The following is a 27,808-nucleotide window of genomic DNA, read 5'->3' on the forward strand; positions in this document are numbered from 1 at the left end:
GCATTCTTGGCTTGATGAAGCAGCTCAGGGAGAAACTGGGTGTGAAGTGAAATGCGTCACACGGTGTGTCTGAAAAGTAATGTGAGAAAGGAACACGAGTGACGGAGAGACAAAGCCTTTCAGATTCAGGTTAGGAGTTGATCAAAGTGGGTTCTAGCTCATCTGAGACTATAGGCATGAAGCTAGTGTGCATTTAAATGCATTTGTGGAGAAGCAGAGACCCTAAAGAGCTCTCCTGCTCCATCACCCCCTCTTGTTTCCAAACCTCCCATTCCCAGCACTTTCTGAATGTGTTGCTTCTTTGAATTTTAATGGAAAAAGATTCTCCACTTCCTGATTTCCCTCTTTAGGGCATTTCATCTTGTTTCCTGTCTCTATCTATCAGAAAAAGGAAAAGTCTCACATGCCTGTAAGGTTTTCTGATAATGGTGACTTGGTTGACTGATGATCTTCATATGTTTCTAGAGTTTTGCAAGAGATAAAAACAATTGCTCTTAAAGTGGAGATATGAATGTCATTATCTGCATCCAATCTAAGAAACAAGCAGTTTATTTATAGATTTAAGACAAAAATAGACAAATAAAAACAAGTGAAAACATCAGATAGCCAGACTCCTGTGTGCTGTTATACTAGGAAAAAGAAAAAAAAGCGCTTTCAGTTTTTTAAATAGACTGTTGACAAACCAACATTTCCCTTGGGAAGGTATACGCTCAGTGCATCTTAGTGTAGTGCTACAGTGGTGAAGTCATGTTGTTGTCAAACTTGTCCCACATATTATGGGTGACACAGCTTTCAATTGTGGATTTAAGGCAACAGAATCAATCACATTAAAAACAAACTGCTGATACAGACAGACGCATGGCAGTACATCATAAATGAAAGGTATGGATGAGCAGGTCAAGGTAGGAGGTGCATACACTTGTCTGGAATGTAATCTGTCACTCGGTGCAGATTGGCCAGGAGTAATGAGCCTTTACATTACAGTACATAAAAGGTGATAACTCCTGGAGAGCTGTTTTGCGCAAAATGTGGTTCAATTTTCACCTAACAAAGAGTCAGCAACATTCACCGATCGATAGATGTCAAAATGTCCCCCCACCTTTGATAATAAATCTGACAAGCACATGAGGAAGTGGCACAAATCTACAAGCCTTCTGAGACAGGGTAGGGCAGAGGATGTGGGGAAAAGAGAAGGTGAAAGCAACAGGATGATATAAAGCACATATGACAGTTTCCTTTCCCCCCCCCTTTTATACAATCAACATAAAACACCCAGAACAATAAATTCTCTTGACAATCTAAGGCATTGTGGCATCTGAGAAATGCTCCCTTTTTATATCCGAGAGTGTCCAGAGGGTTTGTCAAGACAGCAGAGCCAAAATGATACTGCAAATAAATGAAGAGTGAAGTGCACCGTGTCAAAGAATTTCCTATTGCTGACATCAGTTTGGGCTTAACATATGCTTTGCTCGGCTGCCTACCCAGGCTACCGTCTAAGTCAGCCAGGCTCACCAGTAAGCCAAGGATCTGACTGGCTGTGAAAATTGAGCCTGATGGTAATTGATTGCACATAACTTGCGTGCTTCAATTAAAGAAAGTTAGTAGCTAGTGAGGAATTAGAAAAGTTTGAGTAGAAAAGATGTGGCTATCCATATTTGTCACAGTAGCTTTCTTCAAGGTCACTTTACTGCCAGCAGGCACTGAAAGGGGAGGGCGAGGTCCCAGGGAGATGGCTGACAGAGAGAGGGCCAGCCTGACAGCTCAAGCGAGCTGATGGCTGGCTGAAGCAGACAGTGAAGGACAGGTGGACGTAATAAGAGTCTGATCTTCTTGTATCAGGGGGCGTGGTCCATTGATGGTCCAGAATCATTGTCTTCAAAGTCCCGTGGGTTCATGGGCTCTGCTCGTGGCTCAGGCAGCCTAGATGACAGAAAAACACACATGTTATATCATATCCAGTCTTCCAGCTTTTCCTCTCTTTTATCTTTTTCCGCAAACATCTGAAAGCTGTCACACAAACAGCACCGTGCCACCCACACAGTTCAACACTCACGCATGTTATGGAAATATAATAAACCTTTTGTGAAATGTAATCAGCTTCAATCAAGCTACGCCTTAAGTAGAAATCATCCATTCTGTCGGTTTTATATCAGCAGCTCTGAGCTGACAGAGACAAAGTGATAGCTAAATTGCAGGGACCTGTTGTAATTTGAGCCTGGCTGATAGATTCAATTTCACTGGAGACAGTCTACACTAATCATATGCTCTAATTGGACAATGTCGAAAGGGTGACGGAGCACTGGTGATGCCAGATAAGCAACTCTCCTGTAACTTCTCTCCCACCCGATCTTTCTCATTATGATTTTCCATCTAAATCTACAGGCCAACATCCATTTTTAAAAGACTACATGTCAGCATCTTTTTCTAAACACACACACATACACACATTTATTCACAGTATGTGGAAGCTATTTAATTCACAGAGATTCAGTGCACTTTAGGGCTATGCCATTTAATCTCGCCGTTCAAATACATCAATTCAAAGCAATCGCTTTCTATGACCTTGGGCAGGTAGTTTGCATTTATATATGTGAATTTACACTCATCTATCAAAGCATGAATACGCAAAGAAGAGCTTAGTTCAAATAAACCTCTGACTTTCTACTTTGCAGGCCACAAACTACAGTAGAAGGACAAATAAACTATTATGGAGGTTTGATTGCCTGCATACTTAAAGATGTACATGAATGCCAGGCTTTTAATGCCTTTTCTTTATCACTCTCAATAGTATGTTGTATTGGTACAGTGCTGCTTTTTTCATATCTTTCAGTTTTTACATTTGGAGGTTTAATGACGAGCAAACAGCAACAGGTACATTTTAATCAATAATCTCTTCCACGCAAATGGTTACAAATGATAGTTAATAAAACAAATGAATATATTCCCAGACAAGCACTCGGTGCAGGAACTAATAATTGGAAAGCTTCTGCACATAGTATCAAAACAGTTATAATGCGAGTAACAGTTGTTTGTAGAACATATTAGTGTGATGTGGGTGCAACACAAGTCATTTTATAAAACATTCTCTCTGATGTCTTGAAATGTATGTAAGTTGATGTATAGGAGATGTGATGGAAAGATTTGTTATAATCAGACTGTTCAACAGTCTTGAGCTATTCTTTGTTATTCTTTATTCAATCATTAGACAATGAAAATGACTGAAAAAGTAGCCAATCTAGTGCTTATACCTGAATATTTTCAGTGGAAATCCTTTTATCTATGCACTAAACTCAAGCGATGAATCTATACATTACAGAAAGCTTAGCAAAGAATCGGTATTAAATTGTACCTTTAGGCACTGTGTCACTAGCAGCCTGTCACAACAACACATAACATGTTCCCATTTCTTTAGTTCAATGTACAAAAAGTACCAACAATAACACAGTTTGACAGCCAACAAGATGATTCCCGAAGAGCTATTAGCAGAAAACTTGTATCTCGACATGATGTTCTTAAATTTTTTTTAGGAAACTCACAAGTGGAGGAGAAAAAAAAGAGACGGGTCTAAAAAAGGTATCTACAGGAAATGAACAGTATCCAAAAGTCAGTCATTCAGGACCCTTCAGCTGATCCATCTACTGTTTAAAAAAGTCGCATCAGAGATGGTCTCAGCAGAAGGGTAGCTGTCAAGAAGACATTATTAAGGAAGAGAACCAGAAAGAAAAGAATGAAGTATGCCAAACTACAGAAGAACGGACTGAAAATCAGTGGCAGTATGTTTTATGGAGTGATGGAGGACGGAGGGCAGGTCGTCTACTAAACTGAAAGTTGGTGGTTCGACCTCTGGCTGCTCCAGGCTGTATGCCAAATACAAATATCCATGGGCAAGCTACTAACTCCAAGTTGGTATCTAACCCCATGTGTGTGAATATCATGGTTTGGGGCTGCATTTTAGCCAGGGATGTCTTGACAATGTTGATGGAATTATTATACAGAAAAGTACCATCAGATCTTGGGTTTCATTTTTCAGTGTGACAATGACCCCAAACACACGCTTAGTAAAAGCATGTCTGGATAGAAAAACATACAATGGAACACTAGCAGTCATGGATTGGTCTCCCCAGAGCTTGGATCTCACTGACTAATTTAATATATTATTGAAAGACTATTACATCACGTAGTAGTATTCTACCTGTGGGTAGCTACAGTTAGTACTCTATACAACACCCAGCCACAATCTTAAAACACAGAAAACTGAAATAAGCTATTTCAATAAGATATTGACCCAAATGCTATTTTCAGTTCTACTACTACATACTAACCACCGAAACACTGACGCAGTGAATACTAAAGATATTAACACTAAGATGTTTTGACAAGACACAATAACCAGTTTAAAAGTGTCAGGACGATGTAAGATATTACATCGTCCTGACACTTTTAAACTGAAACTTTTCATCTAAGAACAAAAAAGCAGCAAACTAATAAATATATTCTAGACCTTATTTTGTGAATGTTACCTCATTTTTTTGTTATAGATACATTTCCTTCGATCTCTGCTTCCCTGAAGCTTCCTTGCCACCTTTCTTCTTCCATCTTTGTTGTCCATGTCATTTATAGCACAATCTTTGAGGGGGAAAAAAAAATCCCAATTTTTGTTACCAGGAAGCAAAACCTTTCAGAGCACTGCTCCCTGAATATTCCTGTCTGACACACTTTTGTTGGCAGAAACAAAGAACTGATTTCTCTCCCTTTCTGCACCTCCTCGAGGAGCAGATCATCACAATAGAAACTCAAAACAGGGAAGCTGATCAAAGAACACCATGACATGCAAGAATACCTGGTAGTCCCTATGTGTATGACCTGTAATTAGAACCATATTAGCCTTCCAGATCTCAATGAGTTCACACCAGTTTAGTTATTGGTCAAACTGTAAAACAACACTATAAACCAAGAAGCTATAATAATCATGCAGAAACACACACACACCTTGGCATCCAGCGCCAACTTACTGACTGCCAAAAGTAATGATATTAGAGTCAACAAGACAAATAGCACAGGGTAAGTTTCTATTTAGTTGTACAATCTCACTTAAGCGTCAAAATAATTAATTATTCCACAGCTCCGTAAACTCAAATTCTTGGCAAAGTTACCTTTTGTGCTTTTATCCACTAGACCAACTTTACTGAGGATTCAAGCTGTCTACTGCATCACACAGGCTGTTCATTCATTGTCATCTGCATAGCACACAAAAGTCTATATTGAGCTGAGCCCTGAGCTCTCACAAAGCTCTGTCCTGTCTGAGATGGTGTTTGGGGTAAAACGTTGACAGACTTATTTGTGTAAGGCAATTTCATCTTGCATCTCCAGTCAACCAAAACAGTCACCCTGCTCCTCACACACACACAAAGAGAGGCACAAGTGAGGCCTACACTACGGAGGCAAATGAACTATTTATATTCAGATGGTCTTTGCTAAGCTTTAGGACACATGGATGTTATAACTTATTTATTCCACCCAGAGGAAAATGCCATTACTTGAGTGAGAGTGAGGCTGTGAATGGGACATGTAGTGGACAAAAAAAAAAAAAGACAGTAGAGCTTTCAACATACAGTGGATGGGAGATAAGTTCCCCATAACTCAAAGGCTTTGATTTGTTCTCTTTTTCTGTCTGTTCATCTTCCCTGGCCTAAGTAAAAGATCACTTAGCTGATTGTATATGTGCATGTCTTCTGACGACTTAGTTCTTTCCATCCATGACTTATTCATAAGCCTTAATGCAGTTGATGTTTTATTGATCACGACTGATCATTGCCTCCTTCTCTTTATGTGACCATGGCCAGCGGATAAGAGTAGAGCTGAAGGCTGAGAGGGCTGCTACAGAGCAGGCATGGTCTTCAGTGTAACGTGCTGGCTATGCTTCTGGGTGATGGATGGACAATAAGCATTGTGTGTGTGTGTGTGTGTGCGTGCGTGCGTGCGTGCGTGTGTGTGTGTGTGTGTGTGAGGGAGAAAGAGATACGGGTTTAGATAGGATTGATCGAGTAGGAAAAAGCTAATCTTACTAATGTTTCCTCTCTGAGTGACAAAGAAAAGTTTCACCAGTAGAACCAGAGTGACTCCATCGCTCACTAGAGAAAACCTCTGTCTCCCTGTAACAAAAACAGAGGGGGGGGGGGGGGGGGGGGGGGGGGGGCAAGCATGTGATGATCCCTATACTTTGACTTTTGTCTCTTTTAATCTTTTTTTTTTTGTTTTGGCCATAGCCTAGGGAGCTCTCTAGTAGATGGAGGAGGGAGGGGTCCTTGCCCTGATTAAGTTTGAATTCCCTGCTCTTGGCAGAGGAGCTGCGAGACTCCTAAGTCATCATCCGGAAAGAGTCCCATCCTGCTGTGGCAGCCTTGCCAGCTTGAGCCAGCCTCATTGCCATATGAATAATCATACTGCAGTAGCTTGGATATGCTGTGTGTGTGTGTGTGTGTGTGTGTGTGTGTGTGTGTGTGTGTGTAAATAGAGACAGAAAAGGGAGGAGCTGAAAAGCAAACTGCAGGTCGCTGATAGGGGAGTGAGGTTCTCCTTGATTAAGCAAAGAGGTTGAACAAGAGTAAGGCTATGTACATAGTCCTCATGACAATCATCCGGAGGGGGAAATAACTATTGCAATTTGCATTTCCAAACAGTGGTGATGCCATCTAAGCGTACCCCATCACATAAGATGGCTGAGCCCATTCCTCAAGCCCTGGGGGTCTATGAGGTTTGGTCTAATGAGAGAGGATCCTTAATGGTTATTGATAGAGCCCATGAGGACAGACTCTTACCCTTACTCTCCAGTCAAGCAGTGCACTCTGCTACTATTTAATGAAGTAAAATTCGCTGCTTCTGAAGGATGATTTAACACTAAAAACAGATTTCTGACAAGAGATGACGAGCGAAAGGAGAGCAGAACATTAAGGAAATAACGAAGGAAGATGGTGAAAAAAATGTAAATGGCAACGTATAATGTAAAAAAGTAAAGACAGACTCGAGTATTATGAGTAATCTACCATCTACGCACTATTGCTTGATCTAATAGTCCTAGAGAGGCTTACATCCTTCTCTCTCTTTTGCCATCAAGTCATCAACATCCATCTTCTCTCCGTGGATTTATGTTCTTTCCTTTCATCTGACAACCTTGTCTACGGATGAGTAATTTAGAAATGGCCCATGCACACACACCTTTCATTAAAAGCACCCCTGTGATCTTCCCAGCACTTTGCACTGTGATGATCCTGTTAGCTAGAATTTGAGATATGAATGTATTCTAATGAGGAGAAATGTAAGGGCAAGTCAGAGGAGGGAAAAGGAGTGACACGGAAAGGTGAAGGAAGACCATTCGGTCGAGCTTCGGAACGCTAAATATCAGAGAACAAAGAAAGGAGAGCCAGAGTGATGGAAGAAAAGCGATATTATCTTGATTTAAATGTGTGCTGCTGAGACAAGAGGAAGGAAGTGGTAATAAATAAGAGTGAAAGGTATGGATAACAGATTTTAAAGCGTTTCTTTTAAAGTTCCACTAGTCCACATTCTTCAGGTTATTTACTACACACGAAACGGCAACAGCTTTTGGCAGGCTATAATACAAGCTCAAAAGGCAGTGCATTTAAAAAAGGAATATAATAAGCACAGCAGACATGTTAAGGAAAAAAAAGAGTACCTGAAGATAAGCTAAAACTGTTTCAAGGTGAAAAAAAATCTGTTTAACCTAAGGAAATCCGAAGTGCTACATTCAACATAATGCATTCTTTGAGTGCAGTATCCAATATTTCTAAGTCAATAAATGATACCATACTTTATTAAAAATGTCTTTTTCTATTAAAAAATAAGATGTTCCATTGATGGCCATCACATCTATTCAAATAAGATACAGTGAAGGGTGTTAGAGCTTTTTCCTTTAATAAATTTAAGAGAACAGCGATGTATCGAGGGGCTTAAGAACACGGACAACAGTATCCATATAAATTACATCTGCATAGTCAAGCACTCATAGGAATGTTGCCAAGAACAAGGACACAAGCTATAGAAAGAAGCTTGCGTAGGGAAAAAGCATGCCCATAATTAAGTAAGTCTATTGATCTTAGTCCCCTAAAATTTGCTGGATTAATTTCGCAATCAGCAGAACAAAATAAGTGTGAGCATTTCTAAATGCCCTGACACAGTTGTTAAGGTCCTGGCGGCAATCCATTCAGGTGCTATTTTCCCCTATCCTTAACATCTGAGACATTTCTTGTAATATCCTTAAGGAACAACAACAAACTGTTTTGTTGGCTGTGTAATGAAATGTTTAGTTTGTCTCGAAGGTGTAAAATTAGAACATGATCACTTAAGATTAAGGCAAGCACCACTGACAGAAATTTATGTGGTTTATTCTTTAAGATTAAATCTAGATGCGTTGATGTTTCTTGATTTTTGGCATGTGGCTAATTAGGAGTTGAATTTAATTAATTCAATACACTAATTCTTTTTTTTAAGGAATTTCTTTTCCAGATAAATGCTTGTGAGAATGGCATCTATCTAGGAGCAGATGCATCCTAAAATGCCTTGAGGAGCAGACCTCCTGGGCTGGATGAATCAGTGAAGCCAGCGAAATTCAAATCCCTGATGCTGAGGAAAGGAAAGATCACTTGAAAGGTCACAGAGAAATTATCCATGCACTAAAAAAACAAAAACAAATAAAGAGGTGATTGCTGCACCTTGAGAGACCTGGCATCAAATCAAAGGCAGGCTTGCTGGTTTGAACAAGTCATGCTTACAAAATAAGTTTCTTCCCTGAACATACCAACATTACAGGCCCTATTATCTGCAGCCTTTCCTAAGCAGTTTTTTTAAATCTTCTGAACAACAAATGAAGCTCCCTCGCACACAGCCTGAAAAATTCAGGATTCTTTATTCAGCTCGGAGGCACTGGGTCATGAGTAAGACATGGTGTTCTGGTGGAAGTGAAAAGGCTGGCCCAGATAGCAGCACTAAACCTTTATATATAGGATACAGAGTAAGGGTGAAAAAAAAGGAGGATGTGGTGGGAGCATGAGATTAAGACGAAGAAGTCAGCTTGTTTGGAACTGTGCACTACAAAGCATGTCCGACTTCTACTAGGTGAAGATGGATTCAAGGACCCAAGAACAGATCCTCGAGACCCTCACCCAGAGGAGTTGCAGCTCAACTACGAGCAGTTCCCAAAAACCATAGTGCAACTGCAGAGGCAGTACAACTAAAAACACCTCTATATAGTGAAGAAGAAACAACTGCTAAGGGAAAGGAAATACTAGTATCAGATGCCCAGATCTCTCTGGTCTGATGGCAATGGCACAAGATGGAAATTCAAACTGGGGAAACAACCAAAACATCTCTGATGGTATGCCCAGTAATATCTAAATGATGTGTGTGTGTGTGTGTGTGTGTGTGTGTGTGTGTGTGTGTGTGTGTGTGTGTGTGTGTGTGTGTGTGCACGCAAATATAGATTCTACCGGCTAAAAGGCACAGTTGCATTTTCCCCTCACTCTTCTATCACTTTCTATGCCTTCATTGATTAGTTTCAAAGTGTGACTGCATCTGCTTGTTTTGACAACAAATGATTTTTCTATATTCTGACCTTCAGACAAAATCTGTCCAATTTGGCCAAATAGACTGAGGAGAAAAGCTAACTATTTTCTGCACTGAGAGCTCTAAAAATTCAGAACAACGCACCCCAACATCAGGCTATACAGGTCAGTAAAGTACTTACCTTTATCTACTGTTTAACAATTCATTTTATGTGCATATTTTTGGCCACCTTTTTATGTCTCCAATATTGTTCTTTCTGCAGTTTCGTTTTATTTGTAATTCAAAACACCTACAATATTACAAGGTTTTTGTCTGTTATGGCAGAAAAATAAAACCTCCGAGTGTGAGAACAGTAATCGAGAGGCTGCTGTTTGAGCAAAGGTGTGACATGCAGTTCAGGCATTAGAGGTGGATATCAGAATCGATGAGTCACAGCTGGAAATTCATCTGTTTTTAAACCACTGACTGATGCACTGCATTTCATATTCGAAAAAGCATAAATACACTTTGCAATTGTATTATTTGAGAGTCACTTTAACATAATGACACGCAAATAGGTGGCATGCTGGGTGGGTCTGGATGGTTTCATTTATTTTGGCATAAAATATTCCATTTTGCTTTATATTTCCTAATTCACTGAGGATTTAAGCACAACAACAACGAGACGGGTTCCCAGAGAAAAACATTAGTAGCCATATCGAAATCAGTAACACATTATGATACTCTACAAAAAAATTCATGATGTTAAGAGTCTTGCCTTGACACAAATAAAATAACCACAACTAGAGATGGCACGATACCACTTTTTTATGTCCGATACCGATACCGATATCATAAATTTGGATATCTGCCGATACCGATATGAATCCGATATAGTGTTTTTTAATCAACAAAACTGTTTTTTAAATATCTTGCTGCATTTTGCAAGTCTGCAAGTTCATACTCAAGTTTAAAACAACAACTACACTAAAGCTATTCTGTTATACCTGTATACAAAAAAAATATTTCATAGTTCAGCAATACTGATCAATCTAATAAACTTAAACCTACACCATCCTCACTATTCTGGTATTTTAAAGAGTACTTAGCGTAAATATTAAGCAACCTAACTAATAGGGTTCCAACTCCCAGCAACAACAAACATAAATAAATAAAAAATAGGGAACCACCCCTCACGCTCCACCTCATGATGCTTAATCGACGTAATCAACCTTAATTTGATGAAGTGTGAAAAAAATGCACAGAAATCAATTATTTTTCAAGAAATATTAAATAGATTCAACATCTTTCTTCAACAAAATTGCAGACTGCACAGATGGTACCTTCCCAAAGTAAAAAGTACTATAGCTTACTAGGGTATATATATTAGACTTAATAGTCACTATATACAGTAATTGACTTCTATTCATTTTACATCAAATTAAAACTTTGGGTGTCAGATAATTATTTATTAAAAGCTGGACATTTTAAATGAGAATAAGAAAGAAAAGTATGTCTTTGTGCCCCCTTTTCCCTGTTAATGCCCTATCGGCCCCCCTGGCTAAACTTTGCTAGATCCGCCCCTGCACAGTTACCAGCCGTCAGCTACATAGAAAAAGATCCTGGTGTAGAAAGTAATATTAAATAAATTCAAACAACAGCTGATCAAGCTTAAACGTGCTGCTGTTGTTCAGCCACTGGTTTCCTCTTTCTGGTGCAAAGTGGGCCAAAAACAAACAAGAGACACGGACTCGCGACAGAAAAGCCGATCAGCTGATCGTTAAGCAGTTTCACGATTGAAGTAGCAGCCGGAGAGCGAGAGGCAGTCGCTTGTTAAGCTTAACGCAGGAATGCTTTACATTCAGAGATGGACTTACACACTTGCTTTACTTCTCTCGGGATAACTTTGTCGGAGATGAAATGCCGGGTTGCTAGCGAAGCTCCACATGCTATCCAGACCACCGACAGGTCCCGCATGCCACAGCCGCTCTATCACGTGATGCATACTGCTCCGACTGCTAACGTTCTGAGGTGAGTTACGGCGTGTTGCAAGTTTTGTGAGATGCTTTCGTGATATTTAATGGATCGGATTACATTTTTTATTTTTCTCCGATATCCGATCCAGTAATTTAGGTCAGTATCGGACCGATACCGATACGTAATATCGGATCGGTCCATCTCTAACCACAACACTGTTATTCCTCCTTGAGATGGGAGATCATCTACAAGGCTGTTAAAACTCCCCGGGCAGTTTAATGAAAAATCCGTACATAGCGACCCCGCCTGCATGTGTGCACTAACCCTTGTCGAACAATGCTTGTAGAAATTTCGGCTTTGTTTACATCGTGATTTATTGAGCTGAAAAGATTCTTTACCCCAGGAAATATAACTGGTACCATCACAATATTTAGACTGCAGCAGACTGCAAAACTGTAAGAAAATACTGTTATACAATTATTTAATTTTTAAACGGCTCCAATCCAAGAAATGGATTCATAATCTTCTATCCAATCAGTTATGAATTAAGCACACAAACCTTTTTCTAATTAAATTTTATTTTGAGATAAAAGTCTTTAAATATTCATATTTAAACTCTGGTGATCACTGGAAGAGAGTGAAACAAACTTGTAGACCAAAGAGAAAACCGACTAATATGATGCAAACTGTGAAAAGACTGACTAATTGCTATAAACAATGACAGTCTGCCTCTTTCAGAGTCACTGGTCTATTCATACTGTTCGCTGGGACTGTCTGTCCCCAATAAACATTGCAGCACCCTGTGGTGTCTTCATGCTGCTCCAAAGACTTAATCAGTTCGCAAAGGAAGTCAAGAGACAAGGCACAATAACAGGCAATGAATCATGGTACAGGGGACAGGGAGCTAGGGGCTGTTTAAAATGACCCTCTGTGAGCACCACAGCTTATTCATCAGAACAAAACGGGAGCAGCGAGGATAAAATCCATCTCATCATCCACCAGATGTATCGCCTTAAGTAGAACCCGTTCAAACTCATGTTCATGCATGCGATTATTTTTTTAAATATACATCAGGAAGTGTGCTGCTTACTACTCCAACCAAGGAGTGCGTGCAAGCAACCGACTGCATGATGCATGTGTTGCCAAGGATGCTTTCTCCTGTGTAGAGAGTGCACGAAGCGAGACAGAAAAGGTGGGTGAAGCAGAATAAAATGGTGTGCTGACGCCTAGCCAATCAGAACAATCACACAGGTCTGTCTGTGCTGCAGCACGTATAAGAAGTTGGATGAACACCATTATCCCATAAACTAAATTCTTGATCATTTCGACACAGCTACCTGCTGTTAATCATACAGAGGAATTAATGCAGAGCCATTCAGATAAGAGCATTAAACCACTGTAGAGCCTCTATCTTACATTGGCTCACTTTGTAAGTTTGAAATTTCTGTGGCCACGGGGGCAATTGAGAAATTAATCGAGGAGAACTGCAGCAATCCAATCCCGTAGCCCACAAACATAAAACTGTTGATTAGTGTTAATGGTGAATTAAAACTGCTTCAACAAGAAGAGAAGCATCTTGTCACTTGCTAGGTAAATAGCTGTGTGCAGACAAGGGATACTTTCTTAAAAGCTCTTCTACACCATGGGGTTTTTAATCTGTCAACAATTACCTTGAATAGCACACCCCTATAGGCTTGTATGCTTCATCCATCGCTCCCTGCTTTTTCCTTTCAATTTTCTACAACCATTATACCCTTGGTCACAAATTAAATGGCAATGAATGGCATTAAAAAGATCCCTTAGAGGAGCGCAAAAGTAGATAACAGAATCACCGTAATGGTTCTCCAATGTCTAACAAAGGGAGCGGTATACGAGGACAACTGTACTGGATGTGGGTTGATCTTGAGGACATTATACTTTGCCATTTTCTACACTTCTACATTATTACAAATATGCCGGTATTCATTTTTATAACACCAAAAAACTAGGTTCCATTTCTAAACTGTAAGGGTACTTATCATAAATTGCTCACTGTGATCTAACCTACAGTCTTGTGATAAAATGCAAACACTGCTGTTTGCTGTTTCACTGTGAAAGAAACAATCCTGCAAGAGCACCACTGCACTGGCAGCATGGCTCTGGACTAACTGATGGGCGAGCCTAACAGTTGTGCAACTTCTGGAATCAACATGTATGCAAATTTTAAATGCAGACTTTGGTTTAAATCGAAATTCCAGTAGTACCTTTGAAGTTTGAATCTAAAGCTCACAAGAGTGAAAATAGGAGAGAAAAACACACTGAAGAGATAAACTTTTATCTGTTTCTCAAGAAGGCAGCATCACCTTACAGGTAATGAATAGTGACAGGTTACAATATACATACTCTCCTTTTTACTTAAAACTTCTTGCATTTCTTCTCCCTAGTGCTTCTGACTCCAGCATAGCTGTTATGTTTCCTGGTCCAATCTCTGTCCTTTATTATATCCTATGTCAGATTCCACCCTGTGTTCCTGACTGCAAAGGAACTACAGTAAGATTGAGCCAGGGTTTCTGAAGGGAGGTCTTGGTTGCCTCATTTATACAGTCTGTTATATGACCAGTGAGCTGGCTCTGTCCCAGAGGCAGACAGCCATTATGAAGACTGACTAGTCAAAGCAGCGCCCATACATTTGGCAGGCTGGCACGGCTGCCCTCTGTTGCCTCTTTTTAAACAACCCCATTCTTTAACAGCAGAATGTTGACGCCTCCTTAATAAGTGGAGAGCTCAGGTGCCCCAATGAGCTATCCTGGAATCTGGAGAGATTTTGAAAATTAAATCCTCTTTACACTAGATTTGCAGCAATCATAGTGGCTGCAATCTCTTCCTTCATATACGAAATGATGTCATGGACACAAATGGACAGAAAAAGCAATGGGGAAAAAAAAAATTGTGTGTCTATGAGACCAAGATACATGGCCAGAGTTGGAGAACAGACTGGCTATTAGGCAGAGCCTTCTGTCGCTTCAAAACTCCCCCTCCCCTGCATCCAAGCCCTCACTGTGAAGGACACCCAGACAGACAGCCCAGAAAACCTGGGCTTCAGACTGTCACAACGCTCATCTTGCCAGATAAAAGTCTCATATGCCTCATGCGGCCCTCCCCGCTTTTTTTTTCCTCCACTGAATGTTAAACACACTGTGGAATTAAAGGACTTCCTCAGAGTGCAGCAAGAAGATCTTCCGCTTGCAACAAACAAAAAGATTAACAGTTGTGATCTCTACCACATAACTGACTTTAAAGCTCAAATTTCAAATGCAAACCTGGTGCAACGATGCCTAAGATTAACATCGAGCTTTAAAGATGGTGCTTAACAAATTAAGACTAGCCTGGACACAATTCTTTTGTTTTTACTCCTGCAACACGGTTAGATGCAGAAATTCCACACAGTGAAATACAAAGTGTTGGGGCTTAAAGTCTCCCCAGTGTCCCCTGACTTATAAAAACTTTATGTGTACTAATGCATCCTGTAAAACATCAGTCATAAAATTCTGCCTTTTGAAGGTCACATGCTGTTATTGCATACTTCATCATCAGCAAACGGGAAGCAATTTCCTTTTTTATTTAACTTTATTTATTTATTTGTTTTTGAAAGCTAGACCTTTATCTGTAATCACAGGTGAATAAAAATGTTAATGTCTGCTTTACATGCACAACTCTCTATATGATAAACAACATTCATAAAAAAAACCCCTGCGTGTTAATTACCTACAAAAAAAGCAGTTATGAACAAATCGTTTGAAGGGGAAATGAGGATGGGCAAATGGGGCTGACTTCAGAAAAAGCTATAAATTTTTCATTCACATCCCTCCCCTCAGAGAATAATGCTGGATTAAGGTGATTTTGTAAAGTGCATGCTAAATCTCCCATTAGAATCCTGAGGTAGTTAAATCCAAAGCATCTCCTCATTCCTCTCTACCCAATACTATAAATCTACATGGTGACAGGGCTTGTCGTGAGGCTGCTGAATTAAACATGCCAACTGTCGCACACTCCTACTTCCTCTCACTGCCAGAATAACTGATCAGAGGGGTAAAGTGGGGACTGGAAGAGGCACAGTGCCTTGTGTGTGATGTGACATTGTTTCCTATGTCCAAATGTGGAAGGGAGATGTTTTCCAGAAGTGTGAGAGTATGGGTTACTGCACTTTCTGCGATGACAGTTCATACCTAGAGCCAGCGTTTGATAAGCCACTGATTCATAGCCCCTTGGCTGAGCCTGCTGCTGTTGCCCTGCTACATCTTCACCAAGCTGAAATCAGACCTGTAATTTCACCCGAAGAGTAACGCGATGTGATATGCATGTGTACATGTGTTTCTGATTAAAGTGGACATGGGTCAGACAGCACGAGGAAGGCTTCTGTGCGTGAAAGAAACCATCTCTTCACTCTGTGAAGAGATGGTTTCACAGAGTGAAGAGATGGTTTCCTCATTCTTTTCGTCTCTTCCCTAATTACCTCATCCATGTGAGTGTGTGTGTGTGTCTGAGTGTTGTTTGTGTGGCTTCTAGAATGAATAATGAATGTTTATACAGAGTGTGACACCTTTTGAGAGATTTTACTGTGTGTGCATGAGCACTGCATGCACAAAAGGGTGCATGGCCAAGTCTTATCAGATCCAATATGACAATCTGCTTTGTGGACAGAACCCTCAAACAGGGACTGTGTGTGTGTGTGTGTGTGTGTGTGTGTGTGTGTGTGTGTGTGTGTGTGTGTGTGTGTGTGTGTGCGCATGAGAGAATAAGAAAATAGATTACAAAGAGCCTATTTTTCCTATTTGTAAATGGGAAAAGTTTTTTGACAAGAACAAGACAGGAGAAGAGGAACTCTAATTGCCTAATCCATTTCCTGTACAGTATGTCAATTCTGCCTTCCCAAGGCCAAATCATTTTATTTTCTTGAGCAAACAAAACTCCCAAGCACTACTAGACTGAATATGCTACATGCCCAATCCACAAATTATTATCTGGCTGGTCAATTTCTCAGTCTCACTGACATTTCCAAAACCCTTATAGTCCAGAGGGGTATACTATAAAGTGAGATTAATGGCTTAGCGAGCCGTGTCGATCTTAAAGTTTTCTGAGATTTCTGTGTCACAAAAGTGGCTCTCTTTTTACCTGGCTAAATCACTGCAGTAACTTATACTGAACACATAACCTGTTCAGGTTATGTGTTCAGAGTTTTGATTTAAAATTGACTGGGAGTGACAGCTTTTACTGATTCTTTTATTTACAGCATAGATGGATCAATAAATGTTTAAAGTGTGTTATAGATTCTCTGCTGGGGAACAGATTTTATATGTCTAAGTTGTTAAGCAATGACTACCTAAAACCACAGTGCAAACTGTGCATCGCACTGTCATGGGAATGTTCGTGTTTGGTGATGCAGAAAATACATAAATGTTGTTATAATTGATTCTAATCTGCCGTTAAGCCACTTTTGCACTGCTGGAATTGCAGAACAGAATTCACACCAAGAATATCTGTTCAATCAATACAATCAATTTCACTGTCATTTTCCAACAAACTAAAGTGATTTTCACATCTCTTTTATAAGAGTATGGGAGAGCCACCTTTGATTTAATTCCATTTTATTTATATAGCACATATAGCACAAGACAACAACAGTTGCCTTTTATATTGTAAGGTGAAGCCCCTACAATAAATACAAAGAAAACAGAAAAAAAGAACAACAATCAGATGACCCTCTATGAGCAACCGCTTTGGCAACAGTGGAAAGGAAAAAAAAACCCAAAACTCCCTTTTAACACGAAGAAACCTGCAGCAGAACCAGGCTCAGGAAGGGGTGGCCCTGCCCTGACTGGTTGGGGGGTGAGTGGAGGAAAATAGAACAAAGTTGTGTTGTGGAAGAGACACAGAGATGGCTCTAGTAAAGGGATTGATTTTAAAGTTTCTGAGCTTCACGTTAGAAATACTCATCAGTACCCACAGCGCTTGCATTGTTAAAATAATTAACTTGAATTAAAATGTTTATTTTAACACTCTTTGTGCTTACTTGTAACAATCTTGCATTATTGTATTTATTTTTATGTTTCATGATTTGTAGTGATTTTTAATCCCTATTTTATCATCATTATCTGATAACATCTGTGGTTGTAGTAGGCGGGACTCGCAGGAACCATTTTGAGTGGAAGAGTCATAAGAGACTGAAGCTGGAGTTTTACATTTTGTCAAGCCAGCTAATGCAAAGAAAGCCTGGATGTACTGAATTTTGTATTTTTGTATTCTACCTTACAATAATTTTTATATTGTAAGGTAATAATACATAAAGAGAAAAACCCAACAATCATTTGAGCAAGTGCTTTGGCGACAGTAGGAAGGAAAAACTCCCTTTTAACAGGAAGAAACCTCCAGGCTCAGGGAGGGGCGGGGCCATCTGCTGTGACCAGTTGGGGTGATATTAATGTGTAGCCAATCGTCTGCCCATCAGCTGGGACTACTTTTTTCCCCCCTTTGTAAAATTCCCAGTCACTACAGAAATAAACATAATGATTTTAGTGATTCCAATAACTTTTATGTTGTCCACAGTAAAGTAATGCCATTTACTGTTCCCATATGGCAAATGCTAATTAATGAGGTAATCGCGCATCGTGTGACATGTTTATTAAATACACTGCAGTGAAAATTGGGACGTTCACACAAGCGCACTTAGTGTTTAGGTTATACCTAAGCCTTATTATTGATTTAGACTTGTGTAGTGAATCTCCAGGAGCCTATGACATACAGTAACTTGTGCAAGTGGCTGATGCTGTTGCCAGCATGTGTGGTGCATTATCTGTTAATTACTGTGTCTCAGACATAAAACACATAAAATGGTGGGACTTTGCTCCTTCCTCAATCCCCACCCTTTGTTGTGCTCCTTTTTTTCTTTATAGGTACTTCTTTGTACTTTCTCTCACTCTATTCTGGTAATTTCATTAATGTCCTTCCAGGAATTTGGCAACATCTGTGAGTCCTTATATTGAGGCTATCACAGTTGATGTGCGCTGTATAAATGTGACATGTATTTACATTTCTAGTGAGCTGCACATTAGAGCAGGGCGATATGACCAAAAATATTTATCACGATATACATTTGAAAATTTGCGATAATGATATAACTGACGATATAATTGACACTAGATAAAATACTTTACATCCCCCCATCAATGTATTTTCACTTAAACAAGCAGCTGTTTTTTTATGTGCATTAAAGTTATATAAAAATATAACAGTGGAAATGCAAATTCCTTGCTGACAGTTTAACCAAAAGGCATTTCCAGCTGAAATTGGCCGACATATCCTCAGCATAACCATGTATAATATCCACAAAACTTAAAAAGAGGTTATACACACACACAATACGGTAATATGTTGAAGCACAGTACGTATCACTCCGCGAGGCGCCTGCCTACGATATAGCCGTAATGCTCCGACAATCCATCAAGCGGTGCGGCTTTGTAGCTCAGCAAAGTCGCACTAAAACATTTGACAGATTTTCGAGCGCCGTGTACAACATAAAATTGTTTCGAGGTCAGTAAACACAACCAGAATTCATACATAAGGCACACGGGATTATAAGGGGCTCTGTCGATTTTCAGAAAAATTAAAGGATTGATTTTAAGTGTGCCGTATTTTACAAACAACATGGTAATAACAACGGCCCGCTAGCATGCTCTACCAAAAATAGTGCTTTGTTGTGTATCTGACGGACGAAAGCTAAACCAGTTCCACACCACTGAAGTTGCAGCATTTTTACAAACCAGTTCTGGTTCATCCGTTTCATTTAACGATCCGCTTTCGCTCTTCTCATTCTGCGTCGCCGCCATGTGCGTATGTAAACATAGGCACTGCGCATGTGCGTTTTACCCATATTCTATCGCGATATGTCATTTTCCTATCGTTGCCCAAAATTACACCAGTATTACCGTGAACGGTATGATATAGCCCAGACCTACTGCACATCATGTTATGGTGTAGGTTACAATGTAGGGTTTCAAATGTGCATGTGGTTATGACCTATGGTTTAACCGGCGGTCGGTGTACCTAATGCGTTTCTGTTTTTTTGCTAGTTGAAAATTTAAAATCCCTTTCAAGTTTGCCTTCTAGGTTCTAGGTTCTAGGTTCTTTATTATTTGTTTTATTATTACGTTCTACACTGGTCTCTCATTTATTGCGGGAGTTATGTTCCAAAAGTAACAAGCGATAGGTGAAATCCGCAAAGTAGCCAACTTCATTTTTTTTTTTACAATTATTATAGATGTTTTAAAGCTGTAAAACCCCTCACTACACACTTTATACACTTTTCTCACACTTGTAAATTTAAAAAGCTTTACGCATTCTGTATTGGACAGGAGACACGGCACGAGATTGACAGACAATGGTCTACAGCCAATCAGGATGCAGAACACGATGCGCTGTTAAAAAACAAACAAACTAAAAAAAACAGCATGCAAAATGGCACAAAAAAATAATTAAATCTGCGAAACAGTGAGGCCGCAAAAAGTGAACCGCGCTATAGCGAGGGACCACTGTACTGTAAAGCATGAGCTTAAAAAAAACCCCCTATAACATCTACCAGACAATAAAATATTCCTCAACAACAACAAAATCCAAAACAGAAGGTTATTTCTATACCACTGCGGCATGTTATGGACGAACAAGGAGAATATGCAGATGTTCATCGTTAATCACCTTCATTACTTCTTTGTTGTTTTTGCTTTCTCCTATTCAAATAATTACATGCATGCAGAGATACACACCAAGATTCACACTCTGCAGAATAGACAGACAATCACTCAAGTATCTAGTTTCATGGGAGAAAGTAAGCTGCCATTAACACAATTGGATTTCTTTCTTTTTTTTAAAAAATATTTCTGATACCAATTCCTCATGGTCTTTCCCCGAGTTTGTGTGGCATCTATGACAATGTGATTATCAGACAAAATAGCTAGATGTCTCGACGAGTAATTTAATGAGAGGATGCGGTGGGAGGGAGCAGGCTATGAAAAAGGGGAAAGCAGCATATAGAAACACTGTTCTGTACTCACCAGTGTATGAATGTGTGTGTGAATGGGTGGATGACAGGTTGTGTAAAGCGCTTTGGGGTCCTTAGGGACTAGAAAAGCGCTATACAAATACAGGCCATTTACCATTTTACCATTACTCCTAAATAATGAAGTACATAATAACACATCAACACACTTTATGACGTGACATAAAGATGACATGTCCTGGCTCAATTTACAGCCACAGCAACTGTAAAGGAAGGTGAGACCTGAAGAAACTGAAAGTGGTTCCTTAGTGTAAGTGACTCATTTTGATCTTCAGTACAGAGCTACAGTAGGTAGTGCAAGGTTATCAGGAAGGGTAGTTGGTGAAGCAGATACGACAAAATATGGTCCACTGGAAGAGATAAAAATGCTTTGTGCTACGAAGGTCAGTGAAGTTTACTGAACTAACCTACTGTTGCAGACTTGTGCAACAGAGCCTTCTGAAATATGATTTGCCATGCTTTCTTTCATTTTTCCCACCTTTTCCTTCTCTAGAACCAACCTGCTCAGTAGTCTTACAGTAATTCTGCCGTTTTCAACGCCCTCTTTTTCCTTTTTCCTCTTCAGTAGTCGCTCCACATCTTCCCTGATAGAGTGGAAATAGATCTCTACAGACTTCACCTTCTGCTCATCTCATCTCTGCCTGGTTACACACTACCACAGCTAAATTTCATTTGCACAATGTACCAATACAAACCGTATTTTACAATTGGCTTATAATACAGCTTTGGTCAATGCACGTGTTTTTCTATTAGACATATTAGACTGATGTTAACTTTCAAATTTCATAAAGATGCTCTGCAGAACAACACTAGCCTTTTTTAAACAAAAAACTTTTATTATTTTAGAAAAATTGCAAAGGTTCCCACACCATTTCTTTCTGTTAAATCCAATCTTTTATACTTCAAGGCAAAGTTTAACAGATATGAATATTTAAACAGTTCAGTGGTGCTCCTTAAATTGCTAAATATCTCTTTCTTACAGTTACCCAATGTTAGCAAATCAAAACTGACAACCGTTCCTTTTCTCAAACCAGTATGCTGATGAGGATCTTTTAAGAAAAGCAGATGCACACAGAGCAGTCAGAACAATATCAGATTACAAACACACCTTGGCACACACAGAACAAAGGGGAGAGTGGAAGATGGATGTATTTTACATACATGGATTAAGAATATTTTATTCATGGACACTTCAGGCTCAGTATCAACACAAACAGAGCAATAATCCGACATTAACCCTGGACAAATCCTAAGCACTTAATGCAGACTCTTTGCTCTCTGTGTGTTGTCTGTGAGCCCAGAGTGCTCTGTAGAGCACTCGTGTATATCTACACAGCAGATCAATACTAGAAGTACCCCTAAACACGCTGTGCTTCTGGTCCTTACAGGGCTATAGGCAGTGAAAAACTACAAATATCCAGCAGAAGTGCCCTAGAGTTGTGGTGAAATTCCTGAGGTAAGATCAGACTTATCTGGTGACTTATCAGGCCCATGGCAGTCAAGTCAAATATCAAAAGAAGGATTTTCTGTTGGAAAATACTTTCAGCGCTGTCATGTCTGTTTTCGCAAAAATACATTCCTACCTGTCTGGACTATTTCGCTTTTTTGACAGGTGGTGTACAGTCATGATTCTTGCGACTCTAACAGATGATTCAATTAGACAGTTTCTATTTCCCTACTTGATCCGGAACCACCATATTGTAATGTGTGTCCACAGGCAAAAGCAAACTACATGGGCATCATCAGAGGTGTTTTTCCTCTAGGTATATCAACTAATTTTATATAAAAGAAAAATGATTCAGGAAAAACAAAGAGTCATTAGCTCCCATAACAGACTAACCTGTAACAGATGTACACACATGCACACATACACCTCTCTCCCTTTGCTTCCCAAAAACTGTTGGATGTGAGTCATGCTATGCTGACAGTATTCATGTGCCCACACACTCAAACACAAATGAATGACATCTTAAAAATTGGAGGAAAATTGTGCCTGTGGCATGAATTATGCATGCTTATAGTCTCTTATCATCTAAATGCATGTCTATCCATTTGTCAGGAAGGTTTGTGTGTGCTTTGCATTCATTGGGGGCCTCAGATCCACCCCTGTGGAATGGTGATGGCCTAAAGACAGACTGAAAGAGGACAAGAAGGCAGAGAGAAAGCAAGGCAGATGCAGAGAAAGAGCAAGAGGGAGAAGGGATCTGGTGAAACCATAAAAAAAAAAAAGAGCAGAGCCTTACCCCTCACACACACACACACACAACCACACATGCAGAAAAAACAGATACAGATGCATCTAGCTAAAACATTTTTAATTATTAAATGAGGGCATGTTGATATGCGCACACAAACACACATGGCATAAAACCAGTAGGCGCTCCTTTTATAGAAAGCAATGTAAATTTTTCATTAGAGGAAATGCAGCTCTCTCTCTCTCTCCCCGTGCCTTCATCTCTGGGTTCTGTCCTGTGTCCTCCGGCCATGCTCCCCTGACACCTTCTTGCTTCACTCAACTCATCTATTTGACCCAGCGAAGGGCAAGCAGCCCAGACAGATAAGCTGTGTCCCAAAGTACCCGCTTTGCTTCCACATCAACCTCTTTTCTTGATTTGTGTGTTCATGTGAATGCATGCCATGATTTTGGGTGGTCTGCAGCCTTCACATAGTGAGGCAGTGTGATTTCTCCCCCCCCCCCATCTCTCTCACACTTCTGTCAGCAAACACAAACTGTCTAATTGAATCATCTGTTAGAGTCGCAAGAATCATGACTGCACACCACCTGTCAAAAAAGCGAAATAGTCCAGACAGGTAGGAATGTATTTTTGCGAAAACAGACATGACAGCGCTGAAAGTATTTTCCAACAGAAAATCCTTCTTTTGATATTTGACTTGACTGCCATGGGCCTGATAAGTCACCGTGCAATGACAGATGATGTAGTGTTTTAAGAACACTCAAACACAGAAAAAAGGAGTATAAAACAGGAAAATAATACAAATCCACAACAACAACAATGATAATAATAAGGAGAAGAATAGAAATAAACTCTGAAAATGGTGACCACATGTCTCTTTTAGTATTTTAGTGTTTCCTTTGTCAAACAAAATATAAATTTTTGCTCATGAAACTGTCCAAAATACCAGGAAACTGGACAGATTTCTGCCAAATCAAATAACAGACATACTGTGTTTACTGTATACAGTTATGTTTACTGCTGTGCCTTGTCATTCCTATAGACTGTATATATATATAAAAAAGCTCCTGGGCTTAAAGCTAACCCAGCAACAGTAAACTTGCAATAAACTTGAATTCTTTTTAATAGCCACCAGGGGGCAACTACCTTTAATGCAAAGAAATCAAATTGTACAGAAATCCAAGGAAAAATGATCTTGTATCTCTCTTGACAGTTTTCGATTAGTTAACTAATATATTCTTAAAAAATAAATGACTTTGCAAATTATCTTTCCAAATGAAATCAAAAAGACCAATAATTTTTAGGTTAACGTTTTCTTAACTTCTTCCTTTTTATTTTTGGCCAGAGTTTACAACCATGCATGCATGTCTGTCGGTATGGCTGATTCTGTGTCTGTCTGCTTTAATAAGTACACTTAATATTGACTTTATTTGAACTGCAAAGCAATTTGTATTGTTTTTGTGCTTTGTTTTCAAAAGTGGAATATAAATACAGTCATCATCATCATTATTATCATTATTATTATTATTATTATTATTATTATTATTATGATGGCAAATTCTGACCCTACATCTGAATGTTGCAGTAGAGAATGGTCACTTCAGTCACAGACACACCCTCATCTCACAGTCTATTTATATCTACCATTAAGGAGCAAGACGCTGCCGCAGTATTCTCCTAAACAACAGTTTCCTGTTTTGCAACATCTCCCTCTGTATATTTGTATGTCTCTCAGCTTCTGTACTGGAATATAAGTATAATGGTTGTAAAAATCAACACGATCGTATGCTCGTATTTTCAGTCCAGCTGTGACGGCTGTGGTGCAACGTGCCAGGTTACAAAAACCGAGAGGTCCATGACTGACCGGTGCAACAAACAATGTGCTGCCAAAATCGCTGTGAGACACCGACGACACAATGAGGATAATGGCCCCCATAAGAGTCCCACACACCAGTAAAAAAAATAAAAAAATAATCCCCACCGTGCTCTGGCCATTTAAATCTTTTAAGTTCTCATATATTTTTCTGAGCTCATTTATATCTAGTGTGATGTTATTATAAACAGAGACTATCTAAAATTACAAAACAAATAAAATGTACAGAAATGACTAAATAAAGAATGGAACATTGGAAAGTACATTACTGATACATTAGAGTAAATTCATGGTAGCTATTCAGTGCGATGGTTGTGTTTATGTAAGACAAAAGCAAAAAGATTACTGAAGGAACCAGAGAGAGAATCTTTACTTTCAGCTGTGTGTGTTATGCGAAATGCATTAAAAAAGTAAGTGAAGCAAGGCAAAGCAAAGGGACTTCTGAGATACAGAGAGACGTGACTGATTAAGGCAACGAATGGGGGGAATTTTACACTGGAATTAGAAGTGCTGTGCTCTCCTGCTAGTTTTACCTTTTTTGTGTAATTGCACCATGAGAATCATAAGCTCACAGGCCTTGATCAGTTTTAAAAAAAATTTTTTTCTTTGCCTATACTGACCTGAGAAACAAACCCAATTATCAGCAGCTATGACAGAGCAATATGATGTAGTTAAAGACAACTATAGCCTCCAGTGTCCTAATCCTATTTCCTTATTTGTGTGTATTTCTTCTTTTTGTCCATTATTGATGGATTCTGCTGCTTTTCAGTGCCCTTTATCCTTGGATCTGACTTTCTTCCCATGCAAATGCAACTTTATGTATTAATTACTTTTGTTTCAAAGTCTTAAATATACCTCTATACATAACAAAATTATTATTACCAAAGATCTAAGTACATGTTTAGTAGGAATGATATTTTCACACATAATATAGACACAGAATTTAATTACATTTGATTAAGTGACACATTAACACATAGATGATTTTAAGCGTTGGTTATTTCCACTGGTTCATTAATATCCATTGTAATAATACAAAGTTCAAATGTTTAAAGTTCACACTTAAAACACTTTTGTTATTAAGATATGATTTCAATGTATTTGTTTGAATAGGGTACAATTCTTTTCGTGGCTTGAAAAGCTTTTAAACCTATTATATAGACACAATTGTAAGTCAACACTGATGCATGATTTTTCCCAAAATACCTCTCTTAAAGCCATCTCATATTCTGTATTTGTACTGTAGTATATGGCCAGGATGACAGGCTAAATCAGAGGTACAGCTCACTGTGGGAAGCAAAGAAAACAGAAACCTGCCTTCTCTGAAAGGACCTAACTTAAAGATGGGCCAGCTTTCAAAAATACTTAGAGTTACAACTGTCACACTAGAAAGTGTGAAGCAGAATTTTACAGAAATGCTTGGGTAAGTTTTTTATTAAAGAAATGTAGCAAAAACACACCTGACAGAGTAAATATAGGCATTAGGCCTAGTGTTGGGACCAGTTACTATCCCGAACCTATTTTAGCAAGTTATGTATAGAGGTGTGTTCATTAGATATTCACATCTCTGACACAACTAAGTTAAAACTAAAGCCAAACAGGGCAAACATCCATCAGCCAAATCTATCACAAGTATGTGCAGGCGACAGTCATATTAAGGCTGACTTCTGCCCTTGCTTAGAGGCTTGATAATGTGACAGAGCAGAATGAAATAATCCCATGAACGGTGCCCCACTAACTTCTTTTTGGCAAGCGGAGCTCCAAAAACCCACTCACTCAAAAACACATTCAGTCCTACAAGCCAAAAGGCAGTTAAATCTGTTTACGCGTTTGCTAAAAATAGGCCTCCAAAAAGTCTAACAGAAAGGCAAATGCAAATGCGTAGAATTCCTTAGTGTAAAATCTTTTTCTGTCAATGTCTTATTTTATTTTATTCCATTTCTCTCTTAAGCAATACCTCAGGAGACAACTTAAAAGTGCCTTTCAGGAACCGAAAATCTACTAGTAAATCCATTTCTCCCCATCTTTTCCTTGACTGTGGATGCGTGTTTGTGTGTTCAGACAGCATGCAACACACGTCTATGATCACTGGCAAGTAGACATAGTTGCAAGAAAGTTTCTGAACTCTTTGGAATCTTCACTGATTAATCATAAATGGAACTCAAAACTGAACACTAAGAAACTGACTAAACTAATAACACACCACTATACTTTTCATGTCTTTATTGGACTCAGTCCAGTGCAAGCTGGAAAAAGTTCAGTGCTAATAGCTTCTTCAACAGCTACTTGCTGAGCTGGGAGAGAGTGGACTGTAGAGATGCACTACCTACAAATGAAGTAATAGAAAAACTGGCTACTGGTAAAGACTACTCTCTAAAAATGACTAGTTGTTTTGAACCTCAATTGCAGTAATATAGACGAAGCATTACAGAAAAAAACCCACCACAAAACACCCTGTAAGACATGGATTTTTATCAATCCACAGAGAAACAAAATCAACAAATGATGGAAATACTGAACAGCTGCAGCTCTCATGAAAGAAATGGGGTAGGCAAGGGTAACGACAAAAAGCACCTACAGTAATCTCTACAAAATCGAAAACACTGTAATTTTGTGCATTCATTCTGCTTCAACCATTTTGTGTTGCAAGAATGGTGGAAATGCAGACAGCACAAGTGAATATACTTTCACTTTCCCTATGCTCTCCCACTTTTCATGAAAATCTGCAACAGGCAAGACAAACGACTGCTGAAAAGATACGGTTCTTTGCAGAAGTAATCAATGCAGAAATTCTGCTAATTGCCCAGGGTTTGCAAACTTTTTCTTCCAGTTTGTACATAGATAAGCTATGAAAGGGAGGTAAATGCCTATTAGCTTTAATTTAATAAATACTTGTAAAATTAAATTTATAAAACAGATACATTAAATGTCAAAGGCTGCAAGCATGAGATATTTCCACCTTTAAGCATTTATCTATGAGCACATGCAGCATATAAAACCACCAAAATTATTCATGAAGAGAGTCTAAGAGATAAATTAGATAAATGACAACAAATAATGTTCCCATTCGCAAATCTGAATTCATACAAACATTACACTCAAAAAGCTTTGTATCCT

General features: G+C 39.1%; 1 protein-coding gene across 4 annotated transcripts in view; it reads right to left on the reverse strand.

The window, feature by feature from the left end:
* Positions 1-611: 611 nt before the first annotated feature.
* Positions 612-27,808, reverse strand: part of trim44 (tripartite motif containing 44) — a 45,850-nt gene continuing 18,653 nt past the window's right edge. For 3 of the 4 annotated variants that reach the window (XM_085357277.1, XM_085357275.1, XM_085357276.1), the window contains exon 6: positions 612-1,920. In XM_085357277.1, coding sequence (XP_085213403.1) covers positions 1,836-1,920 — 85 coding nt within the window. In that variant the 3' untranslated portion in view covers positions 612-1,835. The remainder of the gene's footprint in view (positions 1,921-27,808) is intronic. The other variant, XM_085357278.1, reaches the window with a different exon arrangement.

This window comes from Diplotaxodon limnothrissa, linkage group LG7 (genome assembly GCF_057381915.1).
Source record: "Diplotaxodon limnothrissa isolate DT_005_m linkage group LG7, D_limnothrissa_male_GT1.1, whole genome shotgun sequence".
Classification (NCBI taxonomy): Eukaryota; Metazoa; Chordata; class Actinopteri; order Cichliformes; family Cichlidae; genus Diplotaxodon; species Diplotaxodon limnothrissa.